The 24127-nt window shown below is 53.2% G+C and overlaps 1 protein-coding gene across 1 annotated transcript in view; it reads right to left on the bottom strand.

Moving 5' to 3' along the window:
• Nucleotides 1-18232, bottom strand: part of Abcb9 (ATP binding cassette subfamily B member 9) — a 34627-nt gene extending 16395 nt beyond the window's left edge. The window contains exons 1-9 of the mRNA XM_005344393.3: nt 18078-18232; nt 12140-12788; nt 6879-6993; nt 6344-6474; nt 5302-5507; nt 4016-4213; nt 2822-2950; nt 1115-1303; nt 59-232 (exon numbers count right to left, since the gene is read on the bottom strand). Coding sequence (XP_005344450.1) covers nt 59-232; nt 1115-1303; nt 2822-2950; nt 4016-4213; nt 5302-5507; nt 6344-6474; nt 6879-6993; nt 12140-12728 — 1731 coding nt within the window. The 5' untranslated portion in view covers nt 12729-12788; nt 18078-18232. The remainder of the gene's footprint in view (nt 1-58; nt 233-1114; nt 1304-2821; nt 2951-4015; nt 4214-5301; nt 5508-6343; nt 6475-6878; nt 6994-12139; nt 12789-18077) is intronic.
• Between the last annotated feature and the right edge of the window lie 5895 nt (nt 18233-24127).

Below are 24127 nucleotides of genomic sequence, written 5' to 3'. Positions count from 1 at the left end.
TTTGTGTCACAGCTTACGAGGAAGGAAAGAGAAGAAGGACAGGGTGTGTGGCACTCACCACGCGGTGCAGGTACTTGTGGTCATAGGCGCCGATGGGCTTGCCATCCAGCAGCACGCGGCCACCCTGCAGCGGGTAGAAGTTCTCTAGGATGTTCACACAGGAGCTCTTCCCGCTGCCCGAGGGCCCCACCAGGGCTGTCACCTTGCCTGGGGACAGGCTGAAGGAGACATTCTGCAGGGACACAAGATGTCCAGGTCTCATAGGCAGGAGGGTATCACCCAGTTTACCCCCTGCCTTCTGCCTCAGCTGGTGCTGCTGGCCAGCACCTGAGTGGTCTTTCTAGGACACCAGACCTGGGGGAGGGTTGTTTTTTCTTTGAGGTACTGGGGATTGAACCCAGAGCCTTATGTGTGCTAAACCAAAATCTCAACCACTGAGCTACATCCCCATACTGGGTCCCTGGGCAGTCTAGAACTTCCTATACAGCCCAGGCCAGCCTTGAACTAGTGGCAATCCTCCTGCTGCAGACTCCCAAAAGGTGGAATTTAGTCCAGCTCTCCTTTCACTAACTGGCCTGGCACTCATTGCTCTGCAGCCCCGGGGGCCCTTGACTTGTCTCCTCAGTAGCTGGGATGACAAGCCGGAGCACCAGGACTGGCTCAGTGGCTCCTTTGCTGGAGTGTGTTCTGCAGAGAGCCACCTGCTCAGCTCCTGCTTCCTGGACAGGTCTTACTCAAAAGTCACTTCTGAGGAGAAGTCCTGTTTGTCTGTCATTACCCCTCTCCTCAGCAGAGCCCAGATTCACCACTCGCTGAGCTTCTGATTGTGTTCCATGACTACAGCACACCTCTGGTCCCACCAATCCGCTTCTGATTAGTGACTGAAGAGCCCCCTCTCCCCCAACACACACAATCCTTTTTTTGGCACTAGGGATGGAAGCCCGCTAGGCAGACCCTCTACTTGAGCATTGTCTAGCCCTCTCTAACAGGTCTTCCTAGAGTTCAGTTAAGGGCAGGTTTCCTCAACGGAGCCCAGGGACTGGCCTTACTTGCTCCTGGCCACACAACCAAGATGTAGGAAGGATGGTCCTGGCAGGCCCTGAGTCGCTCTTACCTGAAGGACCTGTGTGTGGGGCCTAGTGCGGTAAGTGAAGGTGACGTTTTCAAAGTCCACCCGGCCCTCTAAGTGGTCAGGAGCCAAGCTCCCGTCATGCACCATGGTTGGCTGCCGGTCGATGAACTCGAACACCTTCTCAGCGGCCCCAACTCCCTGCATCAGGCCACTGTAGACGGAGCCCACAGACTGCAAGAAAGACATACACCCTGGTCCCACTGACAAGTCTGTTCCTGACACCCACCAGTGACGGGGTGTGGGGAGTCCCAGGACAGAACTGCAGCTTTGGAGGAGATGCAGGGGACCCCCAAATGCCACCTGCTGGTACAGCAGACAGTGATCATGAAAAAATGAAGGTGGTACGAAAAAGTGATGCCCCGGTGACCCAGCATTAGGACCCAGGGCCCTGGGCTGGTCTTGTTGATTCTACTGCCACCATGCTGGATGCTGCATGCCATGCAGAGGGTGTATTTAGTAAGCATGGCAGAGTGAGAATCAAGTCTTTTCTTTCTTTTTTTTTAAAGTCAGGGTTTATGTATGCCTGACTGTTCTGGAATTTGCTATGTAGCCCAGGCTGACCTTGAACTCCCAGAGATCTGCCAGTCTCTGTCTCCCAAATGCTAAGATTAAAGACGTGCACCAGTCTGGCAATTGTGTTTCCAGGGCCTCATGTAGCCCAGGCTGGTCTCAAACAACCCAATATGTGGTTGAAGAGGATTCTTTCAGACAGGATTTTACAATTTGGCCAGGCTGTCCTGAGGCTCACAGAGACCCATCTGTCTCTGCTGCCAGTATTAAAGATATGTCCACCATGTCAAGGCATTGGGGAGGGAAAGAAAGTCTATAAAGGGATAGTCATGGTATGGCCAGCCTGGGCTCCCCAACGCTGGTGATAGCAAAGAGTCTCAGAGATATCCCAGTTGCAGTGCTGGAGACTCTGAGTTGATGCCCAAGCTGTCAACTGTTAGTTCCCCACTTTGCCTCCCACTCAAGTCAAAGGCCCCAGACCTAACCTGCTTCTACCCCTCCAGGGCTATGGTGAGGCCCACACCAGCAAGCCTCCTTGATTCAGGGCTGGGGATAGAACCTAGAATTACCCATGCTCAGCAAGCGCTCTACCAAGGGAGCCATAGCCTTGGCCCTACTTTGACTTTTACACGGGTTCTAATGAATACTCTGCATCCATCTCTCTGGCTGCAAACGCACCGTTATAAGCACAGCTGTAACAGCAGGGCTCTTCTCTGAGCACCTGTTGGCAATGAGGTAGCTTCTCTCAGAAGAACAGAGAATGCCCACCTCACACAGCAAGAAGTGGTGGCAGTTTGAGCGGAGGATGCCTGCCTGGTCTTGTGCTCAGTCCCTTAGGTGCTGTAACAGTGTCCACCTTGGGGACATAAGTTCACACCAACAAAGCACACGATTGCTGTGAAGACAGTGTGAGCACATGGTACATACTATGCCCGTGTGTTCACACAGTGATGTCATTACACAGTACACACTCGCTATGCCCGTGTGTTCCAACAGTGACATCACATGTCTCAGTTCAGAGCTTGTTTCTCTAGCATTGGTATATCATAAGCACCTTGTTTGAGATGGGTCTGAGTGCAATTTTGCATGCACTCATTCTGTTAACTAGAAACACACCCACCCGATATAAATCCAAACCTGTTGCACTGCGCACCCTCCCCTCCCCTGGCTGCCCCTCACCTCCATGCAGTCTCCCAGGACAAACTCATAGATGATGAAGGCGATGAGGTTGCCGCTGCTCATCTGCCCCGAGATGACAAGGTGGCCCCCGTAGTAGAGGATACTGACCTGGACCACCAGGAGTGTGAGCTGCACAGAGGGAGAGGCCCTGGGTTATGTTCCCAGGCCTTAGCTGCCCAGAGCCCTGCCCTCTACTGTGCCCCCAACCTTGTGAGTGGGAACAGGAGAGTAGCTTCTTTTGGAACTCAAGTCACTGGACTTGGTGACAAGTGTCTTTTCCCACTAAGCCATCTCACTGGGTGCTGGAAGGCAGCCTTAAGGGCTCTGTAGACTCTGCCACAAATGGAAAACTTCATTGTCCTACCTGTCACTCATAACCCCACCCCCACCCCCCACCAGCAACCCCTACAAAGGCCCCTGACTGGAGCAGGCTGTGGGCTTGGCAGCAGAACAAGGCTTTCTTTGTAAGGCTCTGGCTGGCATATGCCACCCTCAAGTTCCTCTGCTGGGCCAGGCAGTCTTCATTGCAAAGAGCATGGATCAGAGAAGTTGGTGCACCAATTAAGGTCACACAGCAGCCAGGCAGAGGCTGGACAGTGAGAACTTTTTGTTCCCTTAACTAGGCTCCTGAAGGGCAATCTTGGGGACCCCCTGCTATAGTCTTTGGGGAAAGGAGGTCTGGGAGATGAGACAACCCACAACCTACCCAGGATCCCTAGCAACCCTTCCCCACCCCAAGAGCCCTACTGTGCAAGAATTGGCAGAAAGACTTGGCAGCTGGCCGAGCTTGTCCCTTCTTTTTTGCTTGACTGGCATTTTTAGGTGTCTCAGGTAGTGTCGTTTGAATAGTCCCTGCCTCCTGGCTCCCCTGTACTCCTCTAGCTCCTTCCTCCCATGAAACTGCACCTCCCTGCCCCCACCACTCCTGGGCTGGCCCAGTTCCCACCTCCTAGGCTACTGAGACAGGGACAAAACGGCTGAAACCTAGGTTGGGCCATAGCTAGACTGGGGAAGCAAGGTCTCCCTGCCTGCCACTGCACACAGAAACGGGAGGCCTCTGAAGGCCACTGTGGTCTTTCCAGGAAAGACTCTCAGATGGTTTGACACCCTCGTGTGGGGACCCAGACTATTACCCAAGCAGGGCTCCCTATCTGGATGCCCATCCCCTCACCCCTGGCATCTGACCACACGTACCCCGCTGCCCCAGACATAGGACATGTAGGCCGCCGCCTCCTTCCTGTTCAACTTGTACACCTGCTGCAGTTTGCGAAGGAACACCTCCGCCTCCTCTTCCTCATTGGCGAAGCTGCGCACGGTCTTCATGGCGCTGATGGTTTCCTCGGCTGTGGTGCTGGCTCTGGCCAGGGCACTCTGGACCTCCTTGGAGAGCCTCTGTGGATAGGAATGGGCAGGACAGTCTCGATACCCTCCTGGACCCACCTCCATCCCAACTGCCTGCCCCAGCCCCACTTCCTTCTGATAGGGCAGACTCCGAGAGCAGACCTCAGTGGAGCTCTTGGGGTGCCCTTTCTGAGGGCTGGGTCGTATTTTTTAGATGGCTAATTTCTTCAAGGCTCCACCCACTTGGAGGTGGTGCCTGAGGTGGGCAGATTGAGGCCAGCAATACTGCAGCAAAGTGAGGGCAGGGACAGGGAAGGGAACAGGCTCCATCCCAACCTTTTACTTTTCCCCTCAGTGAGAAACTAGTGGGGAATCCATGACCAGAGCTGAGGAGAGATGGCCTTTTCCAAGGCTGGAGGTTGAAGGAAACGTGTTTGCACAGGGGAGAGTCCCAGAGCCAGGAACAGAGACCCACTAGCTGGCCTGGAGCTCCTGCTCTTGAGTCCCTTCCCCAGCGGTGCCTGAGCCTGTCTAGGGGCCTAGACTTGCATGTCTGAACTCAGCTCTGGAGCTCCCACAAATCTAGGAGCCAGGGAGAGTGAGCCCAGTTAACAGGCAGTGGCAGAGCAGACTGCAGAGGCCTCATACTAGATTACAAGCAAGGCCCAAGTCATCATTCCCCTTGAAACCCAGAGTCAACCTCTGCACTCATCACCTGTCACTTCTCTGCATCCCATCACCTACCCAACAGCCACACTCTACCACAGAGCCCCGTGTGTGCAATCCTGAGACAGCCCGCTCTCCTCAGGTCCTGGCAGCCACCTGCCTCACTCTGCTTTGGAGGCTTTGGAGTGGGGGTCCTCAAGTCCAAGTGCTGGGATTGCAGGTGTGAGCCACCATGCCCGGCTGATACCACTGCTGCAATTACCATGACCTGAGGCCAGCTGTCACTTGACATGAGCTCTGAAGGTGGGGCCTACTTCACTGCTTCTCAGTGCTGGACACAGTTGGCGCTCAGGAAATGCCCGATGGCCAAATGAAGGCACAAATGAACGCATACTACTTCCCAACAGCTTTGCCTAGCCCCCAAGGCTCTTGAAGCAGACACAGGTACTGCCTAGGGATCGGGTGGCGCCTACCTTGTAGTACTTGCCATAGATGTTGGACACCATCATGATGATGGGGAAGCCCATGAAGGTGACCAGGGAAAGCTGCCAGGACAGGCTGAACATGAAGACCACCACGCCTGTGACCTTGACCGTGTTCCTCAGGAAGATGTTGATGTTCTGGGAGACCAAGTCGCTGACCATGGTGGTGTCGGAGGTCAGGCGGGAGATGAGGTCCCCTGGAACACAGGCTGCTCAGCCCTCTGCGGCAAGAAAGCCCAGAGCTGCCAGGGTGGGCACAGGGGACGCTAAGGGGCTTCTGAGATGGGCAGTGTGAATCACATCTTTCCTGCCATGCTTTCTGGGACTGATAGAGGGCACTTCTGGAAGGCTAGGGAGCCAGACCCAGCCCCTAGTACCATTTTTTTCTTTGTTTTGTTTGATGCCAGTAGCCCAGGCTGGCCTTAACAGAATCACAGGTGTAGGCCACCACATACGGTTGCAACATCTTGCCTCTCTGAGTGGGAACAGCAGCTGAATGTCAGCTAAGAAGGGCCAGCTTGGTACCACACACTCATCACAGAGAGATTTCAAACTTATTTCTGCCAGCAGTTGCTGGCAAGAATCAGTAAACACCCTCCATGCCTGCCTTAGAAATAGCCAACTGAGCTTGGAGAGGAACACATAGCAGGTGTCTCACACAATGTGGAGTACTGGGCCAGGGGCCTTGCAACAGCCATCAGGTGTGCTGACGGGGTGGGGAACAGGCCTCAAGGGACAGGACTGGGTTGGTCTCTTGTTCCTTGCCCCACCTGGGCTCCTCCTATCTGCAGGCCACTCTCAGATTGAACTGGCACCCATTGAGAGGCCTTGCCACAGCAGAGACCTTAAGTGGCCTGGTCAGGGTCCTGTGGTAACCACAGCTCACCCCAAAACTTCCACAGGTGGTTTAACACCCCAGGGCTCCACCGTGAATTGGACCATAGGAAGGGCTAGCAGAACAAGCCATGCTGCTGTTGGGTCCCACAAAAAGCTAGCTCTCCCTGGACACCCAAAGTCCCCAGGAGGGACCAACCTGTGCGGTTCTCATCAAAGAAGCTTGTCTCCTGTGACACCAGGGAGCGGAAAAGACAGTTCCGGAGGCGAATGTTCAGTCTGGCAAATACGAGGGTGAAAATGCCGCCCCGAATACCTGCGGCCAATGAGCTGATTGCAGATGAGAGACGGTATAGCCGGTGTCCTTCCGGCAGGCAGCAGCCACCACCCACTGACCCTCCCCCAAAGGAGAGAGGACAGGCCACTCTGTAGGGGATGGCGTTGGAGTCTAGACCCCCTCAATCCCCAGTAAGTCCCTTAGCAAGGGTGAGGGACTCAACACTGTCAGCAGATCCTTCTAGAACAGCATAGGAAGCTAGTCCTTTGGCCTACATATGCTCAAACCAGCCAGGGAGGGAAAGCATATCCCTAGGAACTGGTGCCATCTTCAGAGACAAGAGAGCGTGGCTTTAAGGTGTGGCCCAACCAAAGGGTTCAAAGCTACTCTGGGACACTGCCAAGGTGCTGAGCTGCTCCTGCACCCTGCTGCCCTCCCTCCTGGGTTGGGTGGCTACCTGCCAATGGCCAGCAGGCAAACGACAACGACAGCTGTGCTGAACTGGTCCATGCTCTTCTGGATCACAATGCTGTCGATGGCCCGGCCTGTGTAGTAGGGCAGGAAGGTCTCACCTGGGGGAGACAGGACGGGCTCAGGGGGAGCACACAGGTTGCTCATCCAACCCATGGTCTATTCTGCCAGTGCCTGCTCGCCCCTACAGTGGTTAATCTGTCAACTCGATGGGATTTAATTATCATGGGCATGGCTGTGAAGGAGTTTCTAGACAGGACTAGCTGTGGTGGGAAGACACACCATAAATGTGGGCTCCAGTATTCCATGACTGAATAAAACAGAGAAGCCGAGCACCAGCGTTCATCTCTGCTTACAGACTGTGGATGCCATGTGACCGGCTGCCTCATGTGCCTGCACCATGACTTCCCCCATGACGGGCTGTACTCTCAATGGCGAGCCAAGTTCGACCCAGAGAAGAAAACTAACAGCCACCCCCTTTCATAGAAAACACTGTGACCCATCTACATGGCCCGAGCTGACGTCGACGACACCTGGGCATGGAGCACATGAAGCCACCTCACTCCCTCCAGAGTAGGGCCCGTCACAGGTCCTGCCATCACCCATTCCACACAGCTCATCATCAGCTGAGAGGATGCCAAAGGTGATTTCATTCATCTGGGTGGAGAGTCTACCTTCTAGAACCAGGAAGACCTTGCTATTCTGACTCCAGACCGTGCCGGTCCCTCCCCTCTGAGGGGTGGAGCTCTGCAGCTGGCAGGGTGATTCCTCACCCACAGGCTTCCTGATCTTCAACCAGCTGACTCAGTTGGTCCCAGAGCAAGGAAGGAGAATGGCTGAGATTCAACCCAAGTTCATTCATGTTATAGATCACATATGTAAGAGGTGGGGCTTTGAGGTATGTTTTACTCGGAAGCTGGGATGAGCGTTTCAAAGCCCTGCCCTTCCTTTCCTGTAGCTGCTGGGGGACACAGTGCCTCTCTCCAAGGGCACAGCCTTGCTCACCTTGGATGCAGACAGCAACCCTCACCAGACACCAAACCTGGCAGCACCTTTAATTTTTAGCACTAGGAATGCCCTGCTCTTGGCTACTCCAGCCCTGACAAGCTCCAAGGCTGTCAGATTAATGCTGTGCTAAAACGCCTGCTTCCCTGAAGCTCTGTGCACAGGCTGAGCCAGGCTTGAGGCTCGACACAAGGTAGGGTCTTACAGAACTTTACCTTGCCCTTCGGTGCGGCTCTGGCGCCCTCTGCTGGACATGAAGCAGGAGCCTCGAGCAGGCTATCTGGCTCTAGCTAGATGGGGTCTCCAGCCACAGCTGGATTTTAACAGCTGCAGCTCTGCCTCAGTTTACTCATAGGGAAGAAACCATCAGTGAGCTCCGATGATGATGGGCTGTGTGGTCCTGAGTGCTGGGGGTATACTGCAAACCCTTCTGAGGAAATCTGTAAGCATCATGGACACTCCAAATTCTACACCGGGCTTAATTTCTCAAATCTGACTGCTGTTGCTGCCTAGGCAGATCCCACTCTGCTCCGAGTTGCCCATCTTGCCTGGTGTCCCAGGGATTGCTCCCCACTATAAAATTCACTCAGATCGTGTCCCTCTCAACACAGTCCATTTATTCCCAACTCACCTAGAGCAAGAAAGAGCCAAGGTCCTTGCAATGGCTCATGGTTTCTGCCCCAGTGATGGAGGAAGGTCATTGGTTAATTAAATAAAGAAGCTGCTTGACCTGATAGGTTAGAACGTAGGTGGGAGGAGCAGAATGCTGGGAGGAAGAGGAAGTGAGGTCAGACTCGACAGCTCTCCTCTCAGGGGCAGATGCCTCAGAGAGACACGATGCTCCACCCTTGCGGGCAGAGGCGAGAGCTCTGCTCTCTGAGGCACATGCAATGAAGCTCCGACCCAGGATGGATGTAGGCTAGAATCTTCCCAGTAAGCGCACCTTAAGGTGCGACACATATGATTGGAAATGGGCTAGTCCAGGTGCGAGAGTTAGCCTAGAAGAGGCTAGATAGATGGGCCAAGCAGTGCTTAAAAGAATACAGTATCCGTGTAATTATTTCGGGTAAAGCTAGCCGGAGGCGGCCGGGGTGCGACCCTGCCGCACCAATTACTACACCCCAGCTCTCTCTGCTCCAGCCTCGCAGCCTTGGCTGCCATGTTAACAACCAGGTGCCTTCTGTTTCAGGACCTGTGCACACTAACCCTCTGCCTAGAACACATCTTACCTCAGACATCTGCTCCCTCATCTCCTCCAAGTCCCAAATGTCACCCGGTGTTCTTATGGCTTTGGTATTTTTGTTCTTGCTATTTGTGGAAATGACTTCTTTCTACAGAGGCGGTGACTGGAGCGCCCAGCAGTTACATGCTCATCGCGTGCCCACATTTCTATACAGTTAGTTGAGATGCCAAGAAACTCAATGGAAGAATCCTGATTTACAGTGCTTGGGAGCTGAGGCAGGAGGATTAGAAGTGGAGGGTCAGCCTCAGTGACATAAGACCCTGTCTCAAATAGCAAAAATAAGCAGGTATGGTATAGCACATGCCTATAGTCTCCACTTGGGAAGTGGAGGCAGAAGATCAGGAGTTCAAGGCCAGCCTGGGACACATGAGGTCCTGTGTGAAAACAACAAATAAACAAGAGCTAATGAGTGGGTGAAGTGCTTATCATGCAAGCGCGAGAATCCGAGGTCCGACCCCGGCACCCACATGAACAGCTGAGCTTGGTGGCAGACGCCTGCGACTCCAGCACTGGGGAGGCAGAGGCAGGCTGATCCTGAAGCTCGCTGGCCAGCGAGCCCAGCTGGACCGGTGAACTCCAAGTTCAATGAGAGACCCTGCCTCAAGAGATAATGTGGAGGGCGACTGAGGAAGACAGCTAATGCCTACCTCTGGCCTCCACATGTGCCCACACAGGTGCCACGGACACAAAGAAAATAAACTCGAAAACAAACAGAAAAGAATCCTGGGCTGGTGAGATGGATCAGTGGGTAAAGTTCTTGCCACCAAGCCTGACAACCTGAGTTTGATCCCAGGACCTACACGGTGGAAGGAGAGAACTGCCTCTCTCTTAAGTGGTCCTCTGAGCTCCACTCACAGGGCACAACATGCACTAAACCAGCCCCCTTCCCCAAATGAATAAATAAAAATGTGATTTAAAAAAGCCAGGCGGTGGTGGCGCATGCCTTTAATCTCAGCACCTGAGAGGCAGAGGAAGGTGGATTCTATCTCAGTGAGTTCAAAACCAACCTGGTCTACAGAGTTCTAGGACAGCCAGGGTTATACAGTGAGAACCCGTCTCAAACAGATGAAACAGAGAGGCGGGGTGCATTGAACACTTCCCCACTTGGTGGCTGGGGGCTTTTCTTTTTGTGTGTAGGCCATGAGGGTACAGAAAGGGTCAGCGCAGACTGTGTTCACGGTGCCTCGCTCCTACCCTGCACCTGGCCAGGTGCCCTGCTTGTCCCCACATCCCACAGCAGGGTGAGAAACAGGCTCAGCTCGTCAGAATCGGTCCTGCTGGAGCCTGACTCGGACTGAGCCCTTGGCCTAATGGAACCCTGAAGGCTGCCAGAACTCAGTGGCACTGTAGGACAGCTGTACCCCCGGGGCATGTCACAGCAAGCCACAGGTCCACCGTGGGCACAGGGACAAGGTAATGGAGTGACATCTGGTGCCAGGGATCAGGACCTGGAGTGAGTCAGAGCTGGCAATATCACCAACAGTGACTGAAGGGCACACAAAGGCCAGTCAGAAGAACCCAAGATGGCGCCCGAGAGAAGCCGGGGCTGTGATGCAAGTGCAGAAGAAAGGTCAACAGGAAAGGTCAGCCTGATGCTCGGTCACTCAAGGTCAGTGTGCTTCCCGTGTGCGTGGATCTGTCTGGGGCGTTTTATCTTCTTAGCTCATTGACCCCAATATCATGGGGACGTATACTTTGAATTTTACAGCTCCTCAAAAGCTTGTATGATCGCCCCCACCTGGGACACGGTGCAACCTTGTAATACCTCCTTCCTGCCCACGCTGGGGCAGAGGACCAGACCTACAGCACCAGGCAGTTCACTTTCAAATCAAGACACACTTCACCCTTCAGTTCTATCTAGGCACATGAGACAAGTTCATACAACAGGAGGCAGATGGGGGCAAAAAATCTATGCATGCTACAGCCTCCACACTGTAGAATTCTATTCAGCTGAAGAAAATAATGAGGTCCCGTTGGAAGAAATGTCTAGAAGCCATTAAGTGGGGGGGGGGGACCAAAACCCAAGCAAACAATGTGCAGGGGTGGGGAGGCAGTGCAGTCTGTATGCTGGGAGTTATTCTGGGAAACACCAAAAGCATCAGAGGGGACTAGGGCTTGGGGAGATGCTCCCCATGTGCAAAAGCTGGCCAAGGCAGCATGTAGCGATAACAATAATCCCGCTGCTGGGGAGGCAGAGACAGGAGGATCCCTGCGATAATGCCAGCTCCTCTAGCCAATCAGTGAGCTCCAGGTTCAGTGAAAGACCCTGTCTCAAAAATCAGATGACGGCTGCTGAGGCCAATACTCAGGTTGACCTCTGACCTCTATGTCCACACATGAGCACATATGCATGTACACACGGGTGAGGGAATCAGTGGTCTCCTGTCCACGTGGGAGCCTCTAATAACCTGTGGTTAGCCATGGGCAGGACAACAGGGCAATCGGGTAGAAGCACATGGCACAGTTTCTGCCTTTCCATATCTTTGTTTTGTTGTTGTTGCTGCTATTGTTTTTTTTTGTTGTTGTTGTTTTTTTGAGACAGGGATTTTCTGTGCAGCTCTGGCTGTCCTGGAACTTGCTTTGTAGACCAGGCTGACCTTGAACTCAGAGACCCACCTGCCTCTGCCTCCCAAGTGCTGGGTTCGATGGTGTGCACCACCACTGCCCAGCTAGGTTTTTTTTTTGGGTGGGAGGTGATGGAGGGTGGTGGGGACTGGTAGGGGAGGGGTTTGGTTACTGTTATTGTTGTTTTCTTCTTATTTTCTTTGTATTTTTGAAACAGGATCCTACTATTTGCCCAGGCTGGCCACAAACTCTCAACAATCCCCCTGCCTCAACCTCTCAAGTGCTGAGATGACGAGGTAAGATCCCATACCCATTCTTTCTGGATCTCTGGGAGATATGAACCACCTAAGTAATAGCACGTTGGTGGGGGAAAAGAGGTTGCTGAGCAGCCTGAGGTGCTGCTCAGGGTGGGCCAGATCCAAGACCCCACTTACCCAGAGCTGCAACGATGAGGAAGAAGGAGGCGGCAACTAGGAAGGCCACATCAGGCTTGGTGTACGACAGCAGCTTCTGTAGTGTGGCCCCGGATGCCTGCTCAGCAGGGGCCCCACCCTCCCCATGGAAGCCCTCAGTCCCGGGCTCCAGGGCCTCAGCGTCCGGCCGCACAGTAGAGAGCAGCCCCCATAGCAGAAAGGAGGCGGCCAGCGAGATATAGGTCCACACGAAGAGCGCCCAGAACCACGGGTCCCGAATGGGCCTGCGCACCTCTGAGAAGAGCAGCAGTTTGGCCATGGCATAGATGCCCACGAAGAGGCACACGAGGGTGATGACGAGCCACGAGGCCCGCAGGCGCCGTGGCCCCAGAGCGCTGTTCTTGGCCACACCGATGGTCGCCCCCAGCAGCAGGCAGCTGCGATACAGGCAGGCAGCCCAGAGGTCCAGCACCGAGTCGAAGATGTTAAAGTGTCGGATGTCTTCCAGCAGGCTGCGGTCCAGGTGACTGAAGGCATAGATGGCCGTGGTCACACCGACGTCCATGCTCACGAAGGCCAGCGTCACTACCACCGCCTTCCACAGTCGCATCCTGCTGGCTGGTGGGTGATGGGAGCAGGCTGTAGCTCACCGGGGCAAGGCCATCATCTTCTGCTGGGCAACACAAAGATCAGGGCAAGAGGTGTGAGTGTGTTCCCAGGCTGCAGAATCCCAAGCCAGTCTGGTGAGCAGAGATGTCCTGGGGTGCTGGAAGTTTTTCTCGTGCAAGGAATGTCTATTTAGCATCTGTTGTAAGCGTTGTAAGCCTGTTCTTTGTGTTTGGGATTGAGAATGAGCAAAAATTTAACCAGGTTGCTAGGCGGTGGTGGCACACGCCTTTAGTCCTAGCACTTGGGAGGCAGAGGCAGGTGATCTCTGTGAGTTTGAGGTCAGCCTGGTCTACAGAGTGAATTCCAGGGCAGGCTCCAAAGCTACAGAGAAACCCTGTCTTGAAAAAAAAAAAAAATTGGGCCACGGTGGGTAATCCCAGCACTCGGGAGGCAGAGGCCAGCCTGGTCTACCAAGGGAGTTCCAGGACAGGCTCCAAAGCTACAGAGAAACCCTGTCTCGAAAAAATCAAAAAAAAAAAAAAAATTTGAGTTCAGGCATGGTGGCTCAGGCCCATAATTCCCACACTCCACTTCAGAAACCGAGGCAGGGGACTGCACTGAGATTGGGTTTAAGGCTATCCTTGATTACAGAGACATACACACCCTCATTTAAAAAGCAAATCAGAAAAATGGCACCTAGGGGGGTGTCTCAGCGGGCAAAGCAATTGTGTGAGTGTGGGGATCTGAGTTAAATGCAGGGCCCACACAAGCCAGACACAGAGGGACACACTCTTCTGTAGTCCCCAGGGTGGGGTGGGGAGCTGTGCTAGAGACAGTGGGTCCCTGGAGCTTACTGACCAGGCAGAATTGACACAAGGTGGAGGGCTAGAGAGATGCCCACTGTTAAGAGCAGTTGTTAACGATGCTCTTGCCGAGGACCCAGACCCACATCAGGTGGTTCACAACCACCTGTGTCTCCAGCTCCAAGGGATCTTCTCCCTTTTAGACTCCACAGGCTCCTGCATGCATGTAGTGCACAATAAACTCATACAGACATAAATGTATTTTTTAAAATGTGGAGAGCAATGGAGGAAGACACATCAACCTTGGAAGCACACATGCACGTGCACACACATGCATGCACACACATCCACCGCCACCACTACCACAAAGAGAAACACAAAAATCAAGACCAACCACAAGGATCCCTGCCCTATGAAAACGACCTGCCACTACAGGAGGGAGATTTAAAAGGGACTGAAGGGCTGGAGAGATGGCGCAGAGGTTGGGTGCACTGGCTGCTCTTCCAGAGGACCCAGCTTTGATTCCTACCACCCACATGGTAACTCAAAACTGTCTATAATTCAAGTTCCAGAGGCTCCAACATCCTCCTGTGGCCTCCGTGGACACTGAATGCACATACATATCGGCAAAATAGCCATACACATAAAATACAAGTAAATAAAACGAAGACGACTGGTGCTGAATAATAATAAAGGTGTGTGACAGAGAGAGAGATGTAAACAGGGGGGGGGGTGACATTTGAACAAGACTCAGAAGAGGAGAGGGAGCCGGGCTTGGTGGCGTAGGCCTGTAATTCTAGCTACTAGGGAAGCTGAGGCAGGAGAATCGCAAGTTCAGGGCTAGCCTGGGCAACTCAGTAAGACCTAGTATCAAAAATAAAAGAGAAAAGAAAGTTTAGATCAACTCAGAGATAGGGTTCTTGCTTATGTATGAGGCCCTGGTAATGTCCAGTGTGTGTGCGTGTGCACACACACGTAGAAACAGAGAAACAGAGAGAGACAGAGGGAGAGAGGAATTGCCCCAAGGGTTTATGGGGGAAGGCATGTTGGACAGGTGCAACAGAAGGCCAGAGCCCCTTGTAGTTGAAGGTAAGGACTTGGGCAGTGAAGGCGGGTGGGGATGAGGATCCCCTGGAGGACTTTGTCACCACTGAGATTAGCAGAGCTCAACAGATGGCCAGTCTCGACCGTTGCGTTTGCACAGGTGGTGGTGAAGTCTAGTGCGTGGGCACCAGGCCTGGCACGGCTGGCACACACTAGCCACTGCTGAGAGCTGCGCACGCTGTATCTCGACTCAGCTTTCCCTTCTCAGGTTCCATGGCAACCCAGAGGCCTTTGTGTCTGCTTGGAAGTTTCCAGAGTCCTCACATCCAGCCTAGGTTGGCCCTCACTCCTCGCCTAGACCCCCTTGTCTTTCTCTGGATTTTGCTGTTTACGCCACGCCGCTCGAGTTCCTCCCACAGAGCCCCTGAGGACTCACTGAGGCTGGAGGGCCTGGATCTTCAGGGACTCTGGGGTGTGGGTCTTGTGGCCTCAGGTGTTTGTTTAAGGTAGGTTTAGGACAGACTGGGGGTGACCCCAAGTACTATCTCCTGATCAGATCTTCCTAAGAGGGGGCCGCAATGAGTGACAGGAGACCCGACCTGAGTGGTACCTTTCCTCCATAGTTCTGGTGGCCACACCATGGGGACTGACTTTGAGCTGTAGTGTGATCTAACCTTATACATGAGGCTGTATCCATTTACAACTGGGGAAACTGAGGCATGGGGAGACAAAGTCACCTGTTCAAGGCACTCAGTCAACATGGGCCCAAAACAAAGCAGGACAGGAGCCCCTGTGTGAAGGACTCCCGCAGCAGGGTCCTCGCCTGTGTGCACTGCACACCTGACATGCAGCAGGCATCTAACAATTGCATTGCATGCTTATGGAATGAGCCAAGTCTCCACCACCTGCTCTGCATGTGTTAGAGTATCCTCGAGATGACTCTGTGAGGTTTGCACCGTCATCTTCTCTGTGCAGCACATTGAGAAAATGAGGCCCAGAGAAGTTGAGAATTTGCCCAAGATCACACAGCTGGTGAATAGCAAAGCAGTAACTTCTGAATGCAACCGACACAAACAGGATGTGTTCCTTTAAGGAAAATAGTAGGCATCACTGGAGGGCTCAGTCAAGAAGCAGAGGTGGCAATCATGAGTTGGCATCCTCTGACAGGAACATGAGCAAGGCACTGCTCTAAGTAATTTCCATACATTGATGCAAGACTCCCATGAAATGTATTCTAATTTTAGTTTAGATACCTGAGGCACAGAGAGGTCAAGTGACCTGCCTCAGGTCACACAGCTAGGCAGAACTCCAAAATCTGTGCTCCACACCTCTATACTTGATGGCAGTCTCTCCCGGGTGGATGTGCCCCCAATGCTGCTAAGAGGGGTGTGTATCTGGCATGCAGAGAGGGCAGGGAGGGTGATGGCCCCATCAGTGCCAGGCAGATTTGAGTATGTGTCAGAGCTATGGCTTGATTAGTCAGCATCTGCCTTTCCAAAGGGAGCCAGGGCCAAGTGGGGTTAGTGCAGAGAGAAGGGATGAGACAGGCAGGCACCCTTGCCCAGGCCTTCCTCCATCCCTGCCTGGTCCGAGCTGCCAACGCAGCTCTTGGGCTCAGTCTGCTGCAATGCAGAGCATGAGTGGGTGAGCTCCACTCAGAGCCCAAGGAGGGAAGCTCCTGGCCCAGCGCCACCCAGGCCTTCTGCCAGGCCAGGGCTGATCTCACAGGGCCTGCCAGGTATCCAGCTGCTGCCTTCCTGCGGTGGGCACCAGGGGTCCACGGCCCCTAGGAAGGAGCCAGGAGTGAGACAGAGGACTAGCCGGAAGCCCAGAAGCTAGCCAGCTAACCTCTGTCAGTCCGTGGAGATTCCTTCCTGACAATCCGACAGCCGAGGTAGCCAGCTGCCCACCTGGGAGCTACATGTGCTCATGTCCACTGGAGAGAACACTCCAGATGTCGGCACCACAGGCTAGCTGAAGCCCTTCAGCAGGAGGCAAAAACAAAAGCCTGGGAAGGAGGAAGTAGAAGCGTCTGGGGTACCCCGGGCAGAGCACCACAGAACCTAGGGTACCCTCTCTCCCGGGAGCTGCATCCATCTCCTCTAAGCCCCCAGGGAGCAGAGTCCAAATCAGGGCAGAGCAGGTTATAGACCTGGGGTGGTGCGGGGGCAGGGTGGCAGGTTACTCTGCCATTAAATAATCCACAGAGCGGAGTGGAGAAGAGAGCCACAGCACTGAAGGCTGGAAGCTGGGAGGACAGGGAGGCTGCTGGGAACCACATGCCTATCCTCCATCCGTCCGGACTCCGAGGACGCACAGCTAGGTGGAACTGGAGGGCAAACTGTGGGCACACAGGTGATATGCATGGCCCAAGAGACAAGGGCAAGATGGTGGCCAAAGGCAGAGCAGGCCTTGCTCAGGGGCCAGTAGGGGCCAGGAAGACAGGGCACATTGCCTTGACCCAAATGCTAAGGCATGGCACGGGACTGGCAAGTGAGCCCAGCACGCCCCAGGATGGTGCTTTGTTTTGGTGCTGGGTGTAGAACTCGAGGCCTGGCTTGCTAGGCAAGCACTCTCCCACTAAGCGCCATGCCAAGACACAGGCAGTCTTGTAGAAAGGCCTTTTCTTCCCAGTAGAGATTGCCTCCAGCTGTCAGTGTGGGCAATGGTTGTCAGGAACAGCCAGGAGAGAAGCAGCTACCATCACCACCACAAGTTACCAGTCTTGGGTCTTCCCTGGTACCTATACCTCCCAGTTCCGCGACCCGGTGCCCTGGGAGGCTTACAGCCACCAAGCCCATTAGAGCGCGAGGGAAGCCCAGACTTTATCCTCTGTTGGCGGGGGAGGAAAGGCGCTCCCAGCGTAATTAGGAACTGCAGGGAAAAGGTCCTGCCTCAGGCGGCTCAAGTGGCTCCCATTCACCCCTCACTCTGCTGGCCCGGGGAGGCGGGTCGCTGCTCTCGGCTGGTACTGACTGCCCTAGTTGCTCTGGGGTCTCTGGAGAACAGGACACACCCAGGCTGGGTCCACATGGCTCCATCCCGACTCCCGCCCTTGCTCGGCCCCACCACATCCCACTGCTGGGACTTGCACTCCGTCGGGCGATGCCAGGTGTCCTCAGGGAACCTGGTGGCAAACCAAGCAGGTTCTGACACCTGTCCCCACGCATCTGCAGCAGGGGCATGGAGGCCACCCATCTCCAGGGGGTGGGGCGGAGGGCAGGGAGGCGTCAGCCGCGCTCGCAGCTATCTCAGTTAACGCAGGCCGGCGAGGAGGCGCCCCTGGGACCTCACAGGCCCGCTAGCCGGCAGGGAAGGCTTGGCCCAGGCTAGGCCTGGCGTTCAAGCCCTTCAGAGGTCGCCGCCAGCTCCGTGCCGAACCCCGGGCCTCCAGGGGCTCCTCTAAACGCTCCTCACAGGGTACCTACGGACAGCGTCGCAGAAGGGTCAAAAACAGCCGGCTTCCCCATGCGGAGAGCCGCAGGGCTGGGGGTGGCCCTTACCTGCCACCAGGTGAGACGTGGGAGGGGGACACCCCGTGGCCGGCCGGGACGCAGGAGCCCGCCTCTCACCGTGTCCTCACCGCGCACCCGTCCTCTCCGCACGCCGAAGGCGCTGCGCCGCTACAAGGTCGGAGCCCAGCCCCGCCGCCCGCTGACGGGCGGGCGGCGCCGGGGGCGGGGCCTCAGGCAACTGGGCGGGACATCCTGAGTGAGGCGGGGCCTCTGAGGCAGGCGCCCGCAAGGCCTCCGGGATGGGCGGAGCCTCAAGGGAAAGTAGGAGGGGCATCCTGGGTAGGGCGGGGCCTCGGGAAAGTGGAGGGAGGGGGACACCTCAGAAGGTCGGGGCGGAGTCTCCAGAACAGGGCGGGACCTCCGAAGAAATGGGAGGGAAGAGACCACGGCTAGGGGCGGAGCTTCAGAGGAAGTGGGCGGAACATCCTGAGGATAGGGACCGACCTCAGGGATGGGACGGAGCTCTTGATTAAGATGCTGGAGGACCGCCTATGAGGTGGAGCCCCAGGAGAAGTAGGCGGGACATCCAGGGTGGGTGGATCACCTTGTGAGGCTAGAGTAGGCGGATCCTCTGTAATGGGGCGGGGCTTCTGTGGCAAGGGACTATAGGTGTCTCCTGGGTCGAACCTCCCAGGCTGGACCTGAACTCACTTCAGCACCTGCTGCAAACCACCTGATTTTAGGTCCTGAGGGCTCAATGCTCTGCACTTGGACCAGGCCACAGCTCATATTCAAGGAACAGAAATACTCTTTAATGGCTTCTTTTCCTTGATGGCACAGCCTGCCAGCCCTGGACGATATGGTGGGGTTATGATCCTCATTCTTTCGCTTAGCGATCTATCCACAAGTCTTTGTCGAGCTCCTACTGCACACCGTTTGCCGTTCTAAGCATTTGAGATCTGGGCATAGCTTTATGCATCTATAGTCCCCGATACTGGGGATGCTGAGGAAGGAGTCATTTCTGCTGAGGAGCTCAGGGCCAACCTGGGCAATACAGACCCTGACTCTTAAGAAACCAAGAGGACCCAGTCAAAATCTCTGCTCTTCTAGAGACACAGTCTAGTGATGGAACCAGACAGTATATGTAGGAAGCAAACTGTACCTATTAGAAGGGAGCACATTCTATGGGAAATAATAAAGTCGTTTATGGGCAGTGCTGGGTAGTTTAACCAACTCGAACTTACGAGGAATTGCCTCCATCAGACTGGTCTCCTGATGTAGGTGGTTAGCCCACTACGGGCAGTGCCACATGATCCTGGGTGCTCTGAAAAAGCAGGCTGAGCTGGGTGCTGGTGGCACACGCCTTTAATCCCAGCACTTGGGAGGCAGAGGCAGGCGGATCTCTGTGAGTTTGAGGCCAGCCTGGTCTACAGAGCGACAGGCTCCAAAGCTACAGAGAAACTCTGTCTTGAAAAAAAAAAAGCAAACTAAACAAAACACAAAGAACAAGCCAGCAAGCAGGGTTCCTCTATGGCCTCTGCTTCGGTTCCCGCCCTAACTTTCCTTCAAGCCAGGCGGTGGAGGTGCAGGCCTTTAATCCCAGCACTCAAGGCAAAGACAGGTGCTTCTGGGAGTTCAAGGCCAGCCTGGTCTACAGAGCGAGTTCCAGGACAGGCTCCAAAGCTACAGAGAAACCCTGTCTCAATAAACACACACAGGGCTGGAGAGATGGCTCAGCGGTTAAGAGCATTGCCTGTTCTTCCAAAGGTCCTGAGTTCAGTTCCCGGCAACCACATGGTGGCTCACAACCATCTGTGGTGAGGTCTGGTGCCCTCTTCTGGCCTTCAGGCATACACACAGACAGAATATTGTATACATAATAAGTAAATAAACAAATATTTAAAAAGAAAGAAACACACACAAATACACACACAACAACAACAAAAACAAAAAACCTTCCCTTCCCAAGTGGCTTTTGGTCATGGTGTTTTATCACAGCAATAGGAACTCTTAACTAGAACATGACCTATGCTGAGTGATTCTGGGTGCTAGGAGTACTGCAGTGGGCAAAACAGACAGAGCAGAGCAGACAGGAGACCCACCAGGAAACATGAAGATGCTAGGCAGCATTAAGTGCAATAAATAAACCAGGGCTGGGGATGAAGTTCAGTGGCAGGGCACTTGCACTAAGCAGTGTGCAAGAGGTCCCATGTTCCTGCACCAGTACTGCAAAAACAAAATTAATAAACCCCAGTGATGGGGCTGACATGGCTTTGGACAGCCTTAACTGGGAAGGCCGCTAGGAAAAGGGAAAGAGAAAGAGTAAGCCACAAGAGAACAGGGTGCATGAGGATCAGGGGATCTGGGTAGGAATAGAAAGGGTTCATGTGGTTTGATCTGAGCCATCAAAGTGGGCAGTGAGCTTAGGGTCCAGAGAGGTCTTCTCACATCCACCCATTCTCGAGCACAGAATTGAAAATGGCCTCTGCTAGTCTCACGGGATAGTCTCCTGGGAGGGGAATTTGGAATACAGATTTCAAAGTTGCTTTTGTTTTGCTCTGTTTTTTGTTTGGTCCGGTAGGAATTTCTTCTCTTGGTGGATTCATGGGAAGGAGCTAAGATCTGGTTGACAAAAAGCAATGATCGCAAGGGATTGGAAATACCCTACATGCCTGCCCACGGGGAACTGGACTGATTAATTAGTCATCTATCAGAGAATATTTGGGAGCAGGGAGGAAACACAGGGGCAAAATTTCTAGTTACACAGAGGTATTAGGGCCAACACCTACATCCCGTGAGCAGAGTTCAACAGTGTCTGCTTGTGTTAACAGCAAAGGCGAGTGGACACTTGTGCTTGAAGAGAGTGTTTTGCATGGGTGGTTCTGAATGCTTGAGTGACCCAGCCAGGCCCACATCCCATTCATTGTGTGGCCCCCGGTAAGAGACCCTGAGCCTGTTTTCGTATTGGAGAGAAAGCGGGATAGGCACTGCAGTTCTGTGCAGGAAGTTCTGTGTGACCAGCAGTGTAGAACGGTGAGGGTCTAATGTAGCAAGGACTGCCAGGACAGCCACCCCCCCCCACCGCTGTTGTAGAGCGGTTTTCTCCAGTTTAAAGTTTCCCATCAACTGAAGAAACATGACACATGATGTTCACAGGGAGCTCACACAACAAGTTGTTCTTTTTTTTTTTTTTTTTTTGGTTTTTCGAGACAGGGCTTCCCTGTAACTTTGGAACCTGTCCTGGCACTAACTCTTGTAGACCAGGCTGGCCTTGAACTCACAGGATTCCGCCTGCCTCTGCCTCCCAGGTGCTGGGATGAAAGGCGTGCGCCACCACCACCCGGCTCTCAACCAGTTGTTCTAACGGGAGCTGGTTAAGCTCAGGGACTCATCAGGAATACTAAATCCTGCTCTCCCCGAGAGAACGTAAGCTGTAAAGAGTGCCGAGTCAGAAGGGGCTGAGAGCAGCAGAGCTGCTGGAGGATGCAGAGACCAGCTGAGCTACCTGCGAAGGATGCTGCAACCTGCCTGCAGGCTGTGTGCTGAGCTCAAGCTTTTATGAGCGAGACTGTCACCCATGCTTGGGTGGGCTTAAGTGATGCAGCTGTCATGGAGTTGTTTCTGCTCCTGTAAGGAACCCCGATATAAACTCACTGGCTCACCACGCTGGATCTGGGTGGTTCCTGTACTTCGGTTCCCTACCTGGAGTGAGCAGACCAATATCTAAGTTGACGTTTACTCATGTCTCCCCAGGAACAGCGGCACACAGTAAACAATAACAGGAACAGGGCCCAGTCACTTTCAGGAACCGTGGGATGGCTCTGAACCTTGATGCACCTAATAGCACGGAAAAATGCAAGCAAGAACTGTCAGGCCTGCAGAGGTGGCACTGAGGATGCTTTCCGAGCCTGAGGCTGAGTTCAGCCCTTGGAACTCATGGTGGTGGGAGGGAACTGCCTGTAGCTGGTCGTCATCCTACCTCTGCCTTCACATTCACACACACACACACACACACACACACACACACACACACACACACACACACACAGGAAAGCACACATACATACACACACAAAATAAACAAGTAAAAATGCAATAAAAAGAATTTGTAAAAGTGATGATAGGAAGTCAGACATGGTGAATCCCAGCACTCGGGAGGCAGAGGCAGGTGGATCCTTGTGAGTTTGAGGCCAGCCTGATCTACAGAGCGAGTTCCGGGACAGGCTCCAAAGCTACAGAGAAACCCTGTCTCAAAAAAAACAAACAAACAAGTGATGGCAGGAGAGTACATGGGCTTTGCTGTGTGCTCATCTACACGGGGCTCTGCCACTGCACCCCAAGTTTGCAGCTTCTCCTGATTCCTATAGGCCGTGTCTCTACATAGCTTGCTCCCACTGCCAAGGACAGGTTTCCAAAACCTGCACCCTTTTCCATGAGATCTAGTCTACTTTGCTATTGCAGTGAAATACTGTCTTGTTATGCAGCCCAGGATTGCTTTGAACTCAGATTCTGTCATGTTGTATAGCCCAGGCTGGATTTGAACTCATGAGCTTCCTTTTCAGTATCCTTTCTGCTCAGCACCCAGGACATAAAGCCACTTCCAAAGCGGTTACAGAAACGGTCTTGGAGAATGCAAGCTGGTATAACCCCTTTGGATGTCAGTGTGGTGATTTCTCAGAAAATTAGGAAACAACTTTCCTCAAGATCCATTATTACCACTTTTGGGTATATATCCAAGGATGCACAATCGTGCCACAAGGACATGTGCTCAATTATGTTCGTAGTAACTTTGTTTGTCATAGCCAGAACCTGGAAGCAACCTAAATGCCCCTTGATTGAAGAATGGATAAGAAAAATGTGGTACATTTACACAATGGAATACTACACAGCAGAAAAAAAATAATGACAGCTTGAATTATGCAGGAAAATGGATGGAGATAAACATTATTTTGAGTGAGGTAACCCAGACACAGAAAGACAAATATCACATGTACTCACTCATAGTTGGCTTTTAAACATAGAGCAAAGAAAACCAGCCTACAAACCACAATCCCAAAGAATTTAGACAACAATGAGGACATTAAAAGAGACTTACATAGATCTAATCTACATGGAAAGTAGAAAAAGACAAGATCTCCTGAGTAAATTGGGAGCATAGGGACCTTGAGGGAGGGCTGAAGAGGGGGAGGGGAGAGGCAGGGAGGGAAGCAGAGAAAAATGTAGAGCTCAATAAAATCAATAAAAAAAAAAAAGAAATGGTCTCGTGAGCTTGGACTGAGAGCCTCTAGTGAAATGGGTCTCTTTGGGATGAAGAATGTTCTAAAAACTGATTGTGGGACAGGGATGGAGGATTTTCTTGCACCAAGCATCCCTGGCTGCTAAGAAGGGCGGAGATTTCTGTGGTGAAGTAGGGGGAGGGCTCCAAGGAGGCCTCGGGAAGAGCCGGGGTCTGAATTATAAAGAGAGAAGTTGATGTGGGTCCTGCTAGTCTTAGACCGGCGGCTTGAAGTCTGAGATCATCGTGGAACCGTCAGCTTTGAAATTTATAAAATATGGAGAAGAGTCAAGAGAAAGCCGAAAGAATTCTTCTAGAACCCTATAGGTGCTTACTTCAGTTACCAGGTAAACAGGTGAGAACCAAACTTTCACAGGCCTTTAATCACTGGCTGAAAGCTCCAGAAGACAAACTGCAGATTATCACTGAAGTAACTGAAATGTTGCGTAATGCCGGCTTACTCACTGATGATATTGATAACTCAAAGCTCGGACGTGGATTTCCAGTGGCACATAGCATCTACGGAATGGTGGCATAATGCCTTTAATCCCAGCACTTGGGAGACAGAGGCAGGTGGATCTCTGTGAGTTTGAGGCCAGCCTGGTCTACAGAGCTAGTTCCAGGACAGCTATGACTGTTATACAGAGAAACCCTGTCTCAAAAAACCAAACAAACAAACATCTTTTTAAAAAGGAGACCAGGGTAGAAACATTGTGATAGAAGCCTATTAATTAGTGATCCTAGAGAAGCTAAATAAGGAGAACCCAAAGAAAAACATATAGGCATCCTCCTGAATATTAACCTTCATCAGGCGATGAAAGGA

This window comes from Microtus ochrogaster, chromosome 2 (genome assembly GCF_000317375.1).
Source record: "Microtus ochrogaster isolate Prairie Vole_2 chromosome 2, MicOch1.0, whole genome shotgun sequence".
NCBI classification, from domain to species: domain Eukaryota; kingdom Metazoa; phylum Chordata; class Mammalia; order Rodentia; family Cricetidae; genus Microtus; species Microtus ochrogaster.
The sequence above is the reverse complement of the archived record's forward strand: the minus strand, read 5'-3'. Positions and strand labels throughout refer to the sequence as shown.